General features: G+C 40.0%; 1 protein-coding gene across 4 annotated transcripts in view; it reads left to right on the top strand.

Moving 5' to 3' along the window:
• The window catches only part of LOC128656891 (chitin synthase chs-2-like), a 160,160-nt gene that overhangs the window by 106,028 nt on the left and 40,366 nt on the right, over window positions 1-13,766 (top strand). For all 4 annotated transcript variants that reach the window (XM_053711060.1, XM_053711059.1, XM_053711058.1 and 1 more), the window contains exons 6-8: window positions 4,939-5,106; window positions 5,926-6,106; window positions 9,416-9,493. In XM_053711060.1, the coding sequence (XP_053567035.1) occupies window positions 4,939-5,106; window positions 5,926-6,106; window positions 9,416-9,493 (427 nt within the window). The remainder of the gene's footprint in view (window positions 1-4,938; window positions 5,107-5,925; window positions 6,107-9,415; window positions 9,494-13,766) is intronic.

Here is a 13,766-nt window from a genome sequence, read left to right as displayed (position 1 = left end):
CGCTCCGTGCCGACATAGCTCTGCTCCAGGAGACTAAATTGACGGCAGAGGAGCATGAGAAGTTGAAATCTCGCTGGGTAGGTCACATTATATGTTCCCCTACAGAGGGTAGGAAAAGAGGGGTGGCCATTTTAGTACGGAAAGGTCTTGCAGTTTCCTTTTCCAAATTAGAAATAGACCAGAGAGGCAGATTTATTGTTGCTTTTTTCCATATTGACAACTTTACTTTCACCTTATGTAATGTGTATGGCCCCAACGTATTTGACTCTACCTTTTGGACTGACTTGTTAGCGATCCTCTCTACATACGATGCTCCTATAATCATGGGGGGTGATTTTAACTTGGCCCAAGCTCTCCCACTAGACAGATTCAGGGATCCTACTGTTTCGGGGGTCTCTGGGGCGCATACAGGTAGATATAAGCGTGAAGCAAAACTAATTACATCCTTTAAGGACACCTTGGACTTGTTGGATGTGTGGAGGGCAAGAAACCCAGATGGCAGAGATTATACATGCCTATCAAAGACACATCATACTATGTCTCGCATTGACTACTTTTTAACCTCCTCAGCCATAACACCACAGGTTTATTCTTCTGACATAGGACAGATTACTATTTCGGATCATGCCCCAATCACTTTGGTTTTGCACCCACAACCTCCCAGGCCTTTCACCAGGTCTTGGAGGTTCCCTTCCCATCTGTATAACAATATAGATTTTCGTAGGCACCTTAAAGCCTCTTGGACGCATTATGCATCAGACAATGCCGCTCATATTAACACCCAAGACTTATTCTGGCATGCTTCAAAAGCAGTAATGAGAGGCCACATAACTTCTTTCTCAGCGCATTATAATCAGAGTCTTAAAAAAGTGGATAGGGATCTTCTTTCCCAGCTTACAGATTCTTATAACAACTATCTATCTAACCCCACACCCTCGTCCAGGAAATCCTATTATGACCTCAAACAAACTAGAGACACATTCCTAGCTCAGCGAGACAACAAACTCAATATTCACAGACAAGGCCGTTATTATAGACACGCCAACAGGGCCGGTAAACTGCTAGCCAATCTAGTTAAATCCTATACCCCCAAATCCCACATCCTTGCCATTAAAGCACAGGGCCAGTTAACCACTAATTCTAAGGAAATAATGTCTGAATTTGTAGACTATTACACATCTCTGTACTCTAAACAAAAAATTGATTTAGAGGCAAAGCAACGTTTCTGGGAGGCGGTGCAGCTGCCGGCTCTGACTGACGAGCAGACTTCACTCCTTAACTCACCAATTCAGCCGCAGGAAGTACTAAAGGCCATGCGTCATAGTAAATTAGGAAAGGCTGCAGGTCCGGATGGCTTACCTGCAGAATATTATAAATTGTTAGATGAGGAGCTCGCCCCAATCTTGTCTTCGTTATTTTCAGCCTACTTAGCAGGCAGTGAAAAGATGGACTCTAGATTTTCTAAGGCTAATATCTGTCTTTTGCTCAAGCCAGACAGGGATCCTACCCAAACTGCGTCATACCGTCCAATTTCCCTACTAAACGGGGACTACAAATTATTATCAAAAATCCTGGCGGACAGGCTGGCTTGTGTTCTGCCTTCTATAGTCCATACGGATCAGACTGGCTTCGTAAAGGGTAGATCTTCAGTAGTAAACATCAGAAAAACCATTGGTATCTCTGCACATTATTGGTACAATTCTCACTCACATTCTCCCTCCCTTCTGCCAGATGCTTGCCTTTTGGCGCTTGACGCTGAGAAGGAGTTTGATAGGATTGAGTGGGATCACCTACACACTTCCTTGATGCATTTTGGTATAGATGGGAACTTTTCTAACTTTCTTCAGAGGCTGTACTCTGCTCCCAGGACTTCTCTCATAATCAATGGTGGGCTCTCCGATTCTTTTACTCTGCAGAGAGGTACGAGGCAGGGGTGTCCGCTCTCTCCTCTCCTTTTCGACCTGGCCATCGAACCGCTAGCATCATTTATCAGACAACACTGTGCGGGATTGGATGTGGGTGGACAAAGACATCACTTGTCACTATACGCAGAGGACCTGTTGCTCTTTGTGGGAGACCCTCTGAGAAATCTACACCCCCTCATGGATATTATTAATAGCTTTGGTACATTCTCAGGTTATAAGATTAACGTGGATAAGTCCGAGGTCACTTGGTTGCAAAATAATGGTAACATGTCCCTAGCGGATACAGGTCTTAGGACTACCGACGGTAGCTTTAAATATTTAGGCATAGTTATCCATGTAAACCCCCATAAATTATACTCTCTAAACATTAGTGGTATTATTCATGGCATCAAAAGAATGATGCAGGGTTGGTTAAGGCTTCCCCTTACTCTTTCGGGTAGAGTACACCTCTTTAAGATGGTTGCTCTGCCCAAACTTCTTTATCCGTTACAAATGCTGCCACTTCTTTTAACTCAGCGGGATGCCAGTTCCTTGCAGGCTTCTGTTGGGAATTTCATTTGGCAGGGTAAGAAGCACAGAATCAGCAAAACTCGTTTGGTAATGCCACCGGGTGGGGGCGGACTCCGCCTCCCGAACATCTGCTGGTATAATTGGGCTGCCTTGTCCAGATTCGTACTGGACTGGTTGGTGGGAAATGAATGTTACACTGTTCCTGGCTTGGAGTCTGCCCTTATTAAGCCACTGCATCTGGCCTTTTTGCCTCATGCTGACCTTAGATCCTTGTCTCCTTCTGTCCAGAACCATATACTCTTTAGGGATCCCCTGAGAGCCTGGGCAAAAGTTTGTAGGCTATGGGGGATGCAACGTTCGGTGAGTAAGTATCTTCCAATTCAGGGCAACCTTAATTTCCTGCCTGGATACACCACTAAGATATTTCAACTGTGGCAGCAGTCACAGCTCACTAGGCTTCATCAACTTCTTCACCCTTTGACCTTTAAGATAGTGTCATTTCAGGACTTGCAGATCCATTTTGGCCTCCCATCTACCCACAAGTTTGCATATTTCCAATGCAGACATTATATTTTTCAATTAGTTACAGCAGGTCTACTATCTAGGGAAACATCTAATTTAGATAGGCTGTGTGTCTTGGCAAAATTGGGCACCTTCAGACTCTCCCATACCTATAACCTTCTACTCCACCACTTTGAGAACTCCACTCTACGTGGGATTGTATTGAAGTGGTCGCATTATGGGGAGTTGGTTGTCGACACGGACTTGGTTGCAGCAAGCTTTGAGAAGGCAAATCTTTGTACTGTCTCTGCTAATCTGAGAGAGCCTCATATGAAGTTCTTACACCAGGCTTATGTCACTCCTAGTATGCGCTCTAAATGGGTACCTGGGGCTCAGAATCTTTGTAATAAATGTAGTTTTGACTCCCCTGACTGGATCCATTTGTTATGGGAATGCCCTAAGATACGGAGCTTCTGGCATAAAATTTCCTATTGGCTCACCAAATTGACTAAACAAAGGGTACCCCTCACACCTCATCATATTATTTTTTTAATTCCAAAAGACAGGACTTTCATACATGACATTTTTATTACTACGGTTCTCATGCTAGCCAAACAGATCATCCTACAGGAATGGGTGAACAACCGGTCCTTACCCTTTCAGCAACTACTCAGGAAAATACACAATCAAATGCTAATAGAGCAGGCAGATACTAAGGGAGATCCTGAGAAGAGAATAAAGCGCTTCCTTCTTAAATGGGAGGCTTACCTACTACATCTCCCAGCAGTCGTGAGGGATAGAGTTATTTTACCCTTTAAAAATAGCTTGTATGCCTTAAACGAGAATCTTAGGGGTAATTGGTGTATATCCTCTGATTGGGTCCTGCTTTACTCCCCTTTGTGCACATAACTGGAAATATAGCTACATCATAGACTTTCTTGGGAGCCTCTCTGGGCTCCTACTGTTTTCTTCTTGCGGATCTGTGTGGGGGGATCCGGAGGTGTTCTGGGTAAGTACGGTTCCCATTTTAGATCATGTGTTTTTTGTTAATATGTTTCTTTTTTTGTTTGTAAGAAAAACTCAGAAAATTTTGGATCCAATTTGCATGCATGAAATCTGCATCTTATTTGTCACCTTGTACTACAGTCTTTGTATTACTATTTTATATGTATTTGTTTATGACCAAATATTTGAACTTTTGTGACTGTTATTCCCATGCATGCCTTGGATCTTCTTATAAATAAAGTTATTAAAAAAAAAAAATTAATGAAGCACTCTGGGAAACTAAAGCTGACAGTTTTTCAGTTTTATTTTAAATAGAAGAAATGCAAAGTGCAATGTAATTTGTTATAAATACACATAAATAAACAAAATATGATTCTAATTTGTTAAAGTTACGCAGAAGCTATAAAAGCATAATCAGAATTTGTAAATTCATAATCCTAAATACACTGCTGTATACGAAATAGTGCAAAGTTTAAATGTAATACAATTTAATCTGAAGTGTAAAGTATTATAAAATACAAAGCATTGTGTAAATGCAGCAGAACGGTCATGTCATTCAGTGCTATATTGCACTGGGATGGCCTCTCCTTCACATACAGAAATGCAGGGAATGCCCCTTGGAGAAGTATAGCAAAAGTTGCCTTTTGAAAACTTCACTAGGGATCTCTAGGTGCTGAAGGATCATTTTATATCATCTCACCTGAACGGAGAGCTTTTGATCATCAGGCTCTAAATATCCAAATTCTGTTATAATTAGTCATCTCATTGATTTTTGTGTGTAATAGATTTGGAAATACTGTTTTATTATGTTTTCTTTTTGTTCTCTTGGTAACTTTATTTGAAAAGAAAGAATGTAAGCTTAGGAGCCGGCCCATTTTTGGTTCAGCACTTGCTGATTGGTGGCTTAATATAGTTAAATACAAGTAAGACACATTTCTTTGCCATCTTTTGTAATACAATATGCTTTGCATGTTCTCCTGTTATCCTTTTGCTTTAGATTGGACAAATACAAAGCTCTTAAAAACAAGGAAGCTTTTGATTTTGAAGCACATATTTATTTTGATGATGCTTTCACTGATGTTTCCGAAGACCAAACTGGAAAGAAGACAAGAAGCGTCAACAGCTATGTAGAATGTCTTGTGTCTGTGATTGAGGAAGTGTACACGTAAGATGATAATAATGGAATAAATTTATATCTATATATTGATTTTATCTGTCTTTCTGTATGTCAGTCTGACTCATCTATCTGTCTATCTATCAGTTTAATTATTATTATTGGTATCAGTATCTGTCTGTTTCTATCTATCTATCTAGCTACCAATCTATATCAACCTATCTATCTGCTGTCAATTGTATTATTATTGTTTTTGTCATCATTATCTGTCTACTTTTAATTCTATCTATCATCCGTCTATCTATCTATCTATCTATCTATCTATATCTAGCTATCTATCTATCTACCTACCTACCTACCTATCTGCCTCTCTATCTTAAACTGTGTCAGTTTAATTTGATTGAATTTTTAGTATTGTTATTTCATCATTATCTATTTTTCATGCTATTAATCAATCTGTCTGTCTAGCTAGCTAATTATATTAAACTGTGAGCTTAAGATAGCTTAAGCTTGCATAGCTTAATTTAATTGCATTGTTATAATAATAGTAATAATAATAACAAGAAGCAATCATATTGTATCCTCTCTTATGGAGTAGAGCAGATTCTCTCTGAAATATAGTGTTTGTTTTGCATTATTTAGGAGAATGTTTATTTTTATGATATCAATATACAATTAACTCCATAAATAATAATACATCTCAATAACATTTGAGTCTATACTAATGCAATCTTACAACCCAGCAACCAAGATTAAAAATGTATCAGAACACATTATACATCTTTTCTTTTTTCTTCTTGTGCTTATAGTTCCTTTATGACTTCTCAAATAATTTCCTTTGATATAAGTCAATGCAATTTTGTATTTCAGTGTGTTCACATTTGACAAACGTGAAGAGCTTTCTAAGAAAAATACCACATATGTTGTACAGCAGAAGATTATAGCGACACCTTATGGCGGTCGGCTGTGCTACACACTTCCACATGGAAACTTCCTATATGTACACCTGAAAGATAAACATAGAATCCGACATAAGAAGAGGTGGTCTCAGGTATTAATACATTGATAAGGTTTTGTTTCTGGAATTACTGTAAATTTAAACTGGCTTTCTTTAAAACCTTAAAAAAAATCATGTAAATAATTAAAGGGACACTGAACCCAATTTTTTTTCTTTCGTGATTCAGAAAGAGCATAACATTTTAAGCAACTTTCTAATTTACTCCTATTATCACATTTTCTTCATTCTCTTGGTATCTTTATTTGAAATGCAAAAATGTAAGTTTAGATGCCGGCCCATTTTTGGTGAACAACCTGGGTTGTTCTTGCTGATTGGTGGATACAAAAAGTGCTGTTTAGAGTCCTTAACCCAAAAAAAAAGCATAGATTCCTTCTTTTTCAAATAAAGATAGCAAGAGAATGAAGAAAAATTGATAATAGGAGTAAATTAGAAAATAGGAGTAGATTAGAAAAAATTTGGGTTCAGTGTCCCTTTAAAATGATGATAACGTTTATGATGTTGCTCGATAGATTATTAATCGGTGTCTTGTGTTTCATATGCATGCATATTTTATACCTTTAAAGGGATACTGAACCCAATTTTTTTCTTTCATGATTCAGATAGAGCATAAAATTTTAAGCAACTTTCTACTTTACTCCTATTATCAAATTTTCTTCATTTTCTTGGTATCTTTATTTGAAATGCAAGAATGTTAGTTTAGATGCCGCCTTATTTTTGGTGAACAACCTGGATTGTTCTTGCTTATTGGTGGATAAATTAATCCACCAATAAAAAAAGTGCTGTCCAGAGTACTGAACCAGAAAAAGCTTAGATGCATTCTTTTCAAATAAAGACAGCAAGAGAACAAAGAAAAAATGATACTAGAAGTAAATTAGAAAGTTGCTTAAAATTGCATGCTCTATCTGAATCACGAAAGAAAAAAATTGGGTTCAGTGTCCCTTTAACATGCAAATATATATTATAATTTATTTTACAATATATAAATGTACCCCCCCTCCCAACTGGTCCCCCTTAATGTTCTATTTTTTTATTAGGGTGCCATTTAAAGCATTTAACTAGTTGTGCTTGTTGTTGAACAACTTGCTTACTTCAATGGACATCATGACACAGTAGATCAACACACGTGCTCTTTCTCCCAGAGTCTTGGTTATATCATTAAAGTGATAGTAAATTTCAGACTTTAAAAGGACAAGGCCATTTTTCAATTTCCAGGGTTATTTTTAAATTTCTGCGGTGTTTGTGTTTAGCTGTAATTTTCCTCTAACTCATTTACTGTACCCACACATATTATATACAGTTTTTCTCGCCACTAAATGGACTTTCTAATGATTCCATTATTTTCATCATATCTTATAATTTACTATTAAAAATATTATAAAATATGAGGAAAAAATGGAGAAAAAACACACTTTTTCTAACTTTGACCCCCAAAATCTGTTACACATCTACAACCACCAAAAAACAACCATGCTAAATAGTTTCTAAATTTTGTCCTGAGTTTAGAAATACCCAATGTTTACATGTTCTTTGCTTTTTTTGCAAGTTATAGGGCAATAAATACAAGTAGCACTTTGCTATTTCCAAACCACTTTTTTTCAAAATGAAGTTTACATTGGAACCCTGATATCTGGCAGGAATACCTGAATATCCCTTGACATTTATATATATATATTTTTTTAGAAGACATCCCAAAGTATTTATCTAGGCCCATTTTGGTATATTTCATGCCACCATTTCACCTCCAAATGCGATCAAATAAAAAAAAAAATTTTCACAAAACTTTTTCACAAATTTTTTCACAAACTTTAAGTTTCTCACAGAAATTATTTACAAACAACTTGTGCATTTATGGCATAAATGGTTGTAAATGCTTCTCTGGGATCCCCTTTGTTCAGAAATAGCAGACTTATATGGCTTTGGCGTTGCTTTTTATAATTAGAAGGCTGCTAAATGCCACTGTGCACCACACGTGTATTATGCCCAGCAGTGAAGGGGTTAATTATGGAGCATTTAGGGAGCTTGTAGAGTTAATTTTAGCTTTAGTGTAGTGTAGTAGACAACCCAAAGTATTGATCTAGGCCCATTTTGGTATATTTAATGCCACCATTTCACTGCCAAATGCGATCAAATTTAAAAAAAAACGTTAAATGTTTCGCAATTTTAGGTTTCTCACTGAAATTATTTACAAACAGCTTGTGCAATTATGGCACAAATGGTTGTAAATGCTTCTCTGGGATCCCCTTTGTTCAGAAATAGCAGACCCCCCTCCCAGATCACTTCGATTATGAATATTACAATTTTTATTCACCCTCTCTCCCACTAAATTTAAACAAATTGTTCCATACTGTAATGGTTCCCACCCACTCCCTCCCCGCGCACGCCCGCCTCCCCTGTGCACGCGCACACGTCCATGCGAGCCCCCCAGCTACCCCGCCCACCTCTGCACACAGAAAGCCATCGATGGCCGCCCACCCGCCTCCCACGTCGGCTCACACTCACCAACGATTGCGGCTATCGATGTCCGGTGCAGAGAGAGCCACAGAGAGGCTCTCTCTGCATCGGTTGGGGAAAAACTGTTATTGCAGGATACCTCGACATCGAGGCATCACTGCACTAACCGGAAAGCGCCTGGAATCGATCAGGATCACTTCCAGCCGCTTTAATCCCCAACGTCGTACAGGGTACGTCGCTGGTCTTTAAAGACCAGTTTGTGCAAGACGTACCCTGTATGACGTATGTCGTTAAGGGTTTAAGAAAGATGCAATGAAAAATATATTAGTGTACAAGCAAAACCTCATAATTCTTTTATATATATATATATATATATATATATATATATAGATAGATATAGATATATATATATTATAATACTATAAGACTTATAATCCTACTTGGTATCTTCTGTTTCTCTGCTCCCTTCATTTCCTCTTTTGGCTGGGCTGTGACATAGAGAGCAGTCCAACCCACTCTCTACTTAGGATTCCTAAGGGCCTTCAAAGGGCTGGACTTCAAGAGTGCCATATGACACACACACTGATTGGATGTTCATTAGAATTGTGATAAAAAAAAAAATAGAGTCTATCCCTGTGGATCAGCATAATATTGTAATGGAAACTTTACTTATATGGAGTTTGGTTAACTAAAGTTTACCATCACTTTCAATTTTAACAGTCATGCTAATTTGATAACCACTATTAAGTGATTTTATTTATGATGCAATTGATTGTTTTAATCTGAAATTATTAATATCAATACACAGTGCTTAACATATACGGTACATATTGAATGTAAAATTATTGTCTTTGTCTAATATGATACTATTTAATATTTTATCATTTGCAGATCATGTACATGTATTATTTGTTGGGATGGAAGTTATATCGGAAATATTTAAATTTATCAGACAAATCTGAACTTGAGGTAAGTTGTGCTGATAAATTCACTGAGAACATTTTAAATGGTTGTTGGGTTTAAATAACAAATATACGCCTAGATTTAGAGTTTGGCATTAGCCGTCAAAACCAGCGTTAGAGGCTCCTAACGCTGGTTTTGGGCTACCGCTGGTATTTATAGTCTTGTAGGTAAAGGTCTAACGCTCACTTTGCAGCCGCGACTTTTCCGTACCGCAGATCCCCCTATGCCATTTGCGTATCCTATCTTTTCAATGGGATCTTTCTAATGCCGGTATTTAGAGTCTTGGCCAGTGACGTGCAGTGAGGTCAGAGGCAGGTGAGGCACTGGCTAGGATATGCCTTCATTCTTTAGATATCCTTTGTTGAAGAAATAGCAATGTACATGGGTGAGCCAATCACATGAGGTATCTATTGTGCAGCCACCAATCAGCAGCTACTGAGCATATTTATATATGATTTTCAACAAAGGATATCAAGAGAATGAAGGAAATTAGATATTAGATGAAAATTGGACAGAGGGGGTGGGAGAGACAGGGAGAGAGAGAGATAGACAGAGAGACAGAGGGGGAGAGAGAGACAAAGAAACAGAGGGGAGAGAGAGACAGAGGGGAGAGAGAGAGAGAGAGAGAGAGAGAGGGGGGAGAGAGAGACAGAGGGGAGAGAGAGACAGAGGGGAGAGAGAGAGACAGAGGGGGAGAGAGAGAGAGACAGAGGGGAGAGAGAGAGACAGAGGGGAGAGAGAGAGAGAGACAGAGGGGAGAGAGAGAGAGAGAGAGGGGGGAGAGAGAGACAGAGGGGAGAGAGAGACAGAGGGGAGAGAGAGAGAGAGAGAGAGACAGAGGGGAGAGAGAGACAGAGGGGGAGAGAGAGAGAGGGGAGAGAGAGAGACAGAGGGGGGAGAGAGAGACAGAGGGGAGAGAGAGAGACAGAGGGGAGAGAGAGAGACAGATGGGAGAGAGAGACAGATGGGAGAGACAGAGGGGAGAGAGATACAGAGGGGAGAGAGAGAGAGAGAGACAGAGGGGAGAGAGAGAGAGGCATACAGAGAGGAGAGAGAGACAGAGGGGAGAGATGCAGGGGAGGGGGAGAGAGACAGGGGAGGGGGGAGAGACACAGGGGAGGGGGGAGAGACACAGGGGAGGGGGGAGAGACACAGTAACACACAGGCACTTCAAATTTAAGCAGAGGGGGGGCAGGCCAGGCAGGCACCCACCACTACCCGGTCCAGACCCAGTATTTTTTTAACTTACAGTATACTCTCTGTCTCTCTGTACAAGACGCTTGGGGTTAACGTTGTATAACTTGTAAGTTGTACACTTGTAGTACAAGTTTCCAACTTACAAGTTATACAACGTTAACCCCAAGCCTCACAATAAAAAATATATATACATAATATTATATGATATAATATTATTACAGGCAGCAGGCTGTACTAGTACACTAGCTACTGAGATCATCACACTATCACACACGGCTGTCATTCTTTATGACTTACTTGTGTGAGTGTGACAGACTCAGTGTGACCCCACTTTGGCTCCTTCCTTCAGCAGATGAGTGCGGTACTGCGGTGACACTCAGGCTGAGCTGAGCGACAGGTCCTCGCGGTCAGGCAGGGGCAGCAGCTGCGATATGCGGTGTCTGCAGTGTGAGAGAGCAGAGAGTCTATAGAGATCGGGCAGCCTACTCCGAGTCCTCCACTATTCGCTACTTGGCTGTTGGCTCAGAGGTGTCAAGCAGGAATGAGTGGCACTCTGTGACTGGCTGTTGTTCCCGCCGCCGCCGCGCTGCTCTTCCCTTGCGCATGCGCAGAAAACCTCCGTCTCAGTACTAGTGCAGCAGGGCCAGGGAGTCAATCAACAGTAAAACCAGTGTTGATTGGATGAGCGTGAGCCGGTCTCCCAGGAAACAGTCGAGGCCTCATGAGAGATGCCTCATATAGTTATTTTCTCTGCCGCGCTGCTCCTGCAAATCACCACCGGGTGATGCTGCAGAGCAGCTAGATATCAAACACACTAGAAATATTGCGCAATAGAGAAACACCAGAACCCAGTGCCTCTCTATTGCGCAATATTACTTTGACAAGTAAAAAAAAAACAAATTTCACTTTTTTTTTTTTTTTAAATAAAAATCTCTATTTGTTTTTATTTTGGCCCAAATGGCAGGTGCGGCACTGCCTCACCTGCCTCCAATGAGTGCACGTCACTGGTCTTGGCTGAAGTGAGCATTTGAAATCTACCGACAAAACTCCAGCCGCAGAAAAAAGCCAGGAGTTAAGAGCTTTCTGGACTAACGCCGGTTCATAAAGCTCTTAACTATTGTGCTCTAAAGTACACTAACACCCATAAACTACCTATGTACCCCTAAACCGAGGTCCCCCCACATCACCGCCACTCTATTAAAAAAAATTAACCCCTAATCTGCCGACCGCACACCGCCGCCACCTACGTTATCCCTATGAACCCCTAATCTGCTGCCCCTAACACCGCCGACCCCTATATTATATTTATTAACCCCTAATCTGCCGCCCCCAACGTCGCCTCCACCTACCTACAATTATTAACCCCTAATCTGCCGACCGGACCTCACCGCTACTATAATAAATGTATTAACCCCTAATCCGCCTCACTCCCGCCTCAATAACCCTATAATAAATAGTATTAACCCCTAATCTGCCCTCCCTAACATCGCCGACACCTAACTTCAAGTATTAACCCCTAATCTGCCGACCAGACCTCACCGCTACTCTAATAAATGTATTAACCCCTAAAGCTAAGTCTAACCTTAACCCTAACACCCCCCTAAATTAAATATAATTTAAATCTAACGAAATAAATTAACTCTTATTAAATAAATTATTCCTATTTAAAGCTAAATACTTACCTGTAAAATAAACCCTAATATAGCTACAATATAAATTATAATTATATTGTAGCTATTTTAGGATTAATATTTATTTTACAGGCAACTTTGTATTTATTTTAACCAGGTACAATAGCTATTAAATAGTTATTATTTAACTATTTAATAGTTACCTAGTTAAAATAATTACAAAATGACCTGTAAAATAAATCCTAACCTAAGTTACAATTAAACCTAACACTACACTATCAATAAATTAATTAAATACAATACCTACAAATAAATACAATTAAATAAACTAACTAAAGTACAAAAAATAAAAAAAGAACTAAGTTACAAAAAATATTTTTTTTTTACAAACATTATAAAAATATTACAATTTTAAGCTAATTACACCTACTCTAAGCCCCCTAATAAAATAACAAAGCCCCCCAAAATAAATAAGTGCCCTACCCTATTGTAAAATAAAAATAGAAAAGCTCTTTTACCTTACCAGCCCTTAAAAGGGCCTTTTGCGGAGCATGCCCCAAAGAATTCAGCTCTTTTGCCTGTAAAAAAAAACATACAATACCCCCCCAACATTACAACCCACCACCCACATACCCCTAATCTAACCCAAACCCCCCTTAAATAAACCTAACACTAAGCCCCTGAAGATCTTCCTACCTTATCTTCACCACACCGGGTATCACCGATCCGTCCAGGCTCCGATGTCTTGATCCAAGCCCAAGCGGGGGCTGAAGACGTCCATCCTCCGGCTGAAGTCTTGATCCAAGCCCAAGCGGGGGCTGAAGACGTCCATCCTCCGGCTGAAGTCTTGATCCAAGCGGCGGCTGAAGAAGTCCATCATCAGGCAGAAGTCTTCATCCTATCCGGGCAGAAGAGGAGATCCGGACTGGTAGACATCTTCATCCAAGCGGCATCTTCTATCTTCTTCCATCAGTCGACGAGCGGCTCCATCTTCAAGACCTCCGGCGCGGATCCATCCTCTTCTTCCGACGTCCTAACACAGAATGAAGGTTCCTTTAAGGGACGTCATCCAAGATGGCGTCCCTCGAATTCCGATTGGCTGATAGGATTCTATCAGCCAATCGGAATTAAGGTAGGAAAATTATGATTGGCTGATGGAATCAGCCAATCAGATTCAAGTTCAATCCGATTGGTTGATCAAATCAGCCAACCAGATTGAGCTCGCATTCTATTGGCTGTTCCGATCAGCCAATAGAATGCAAGCTCAATCTGATTGGCTGATCCAATCAGCCAATCGGATTGAACTTGAATCTGATTGGCTGATTCCATCAGCCAATCAGAATTTTCCTACTTTAATTCCGATTGGCTGATAGAATCCTATCAGCCAATCGGAATTCGAGGGACGCCATCTTGGATGACGTCCCTTAAAGGAACCTTCATTCTGTGTTAGG

Source organism: Bombina bombina, chromosome 4 (genome assembly GCF_027579735.1).
Source record: "Bombina bombina isolate aBomBom1 chromosome 4, aBomBom1.pri, whole genome shotgun sequence".
In the NCBI taxonomy this organism is placed as follows: Eukaryota; Metazoa; Chordata; class Amphibia; order Anura; family Bombinatoridae; genus Bombina; species Bombina bombina.
This window is presented reverse-complemented; position numbering and strand designations above follow the sequence as displayed.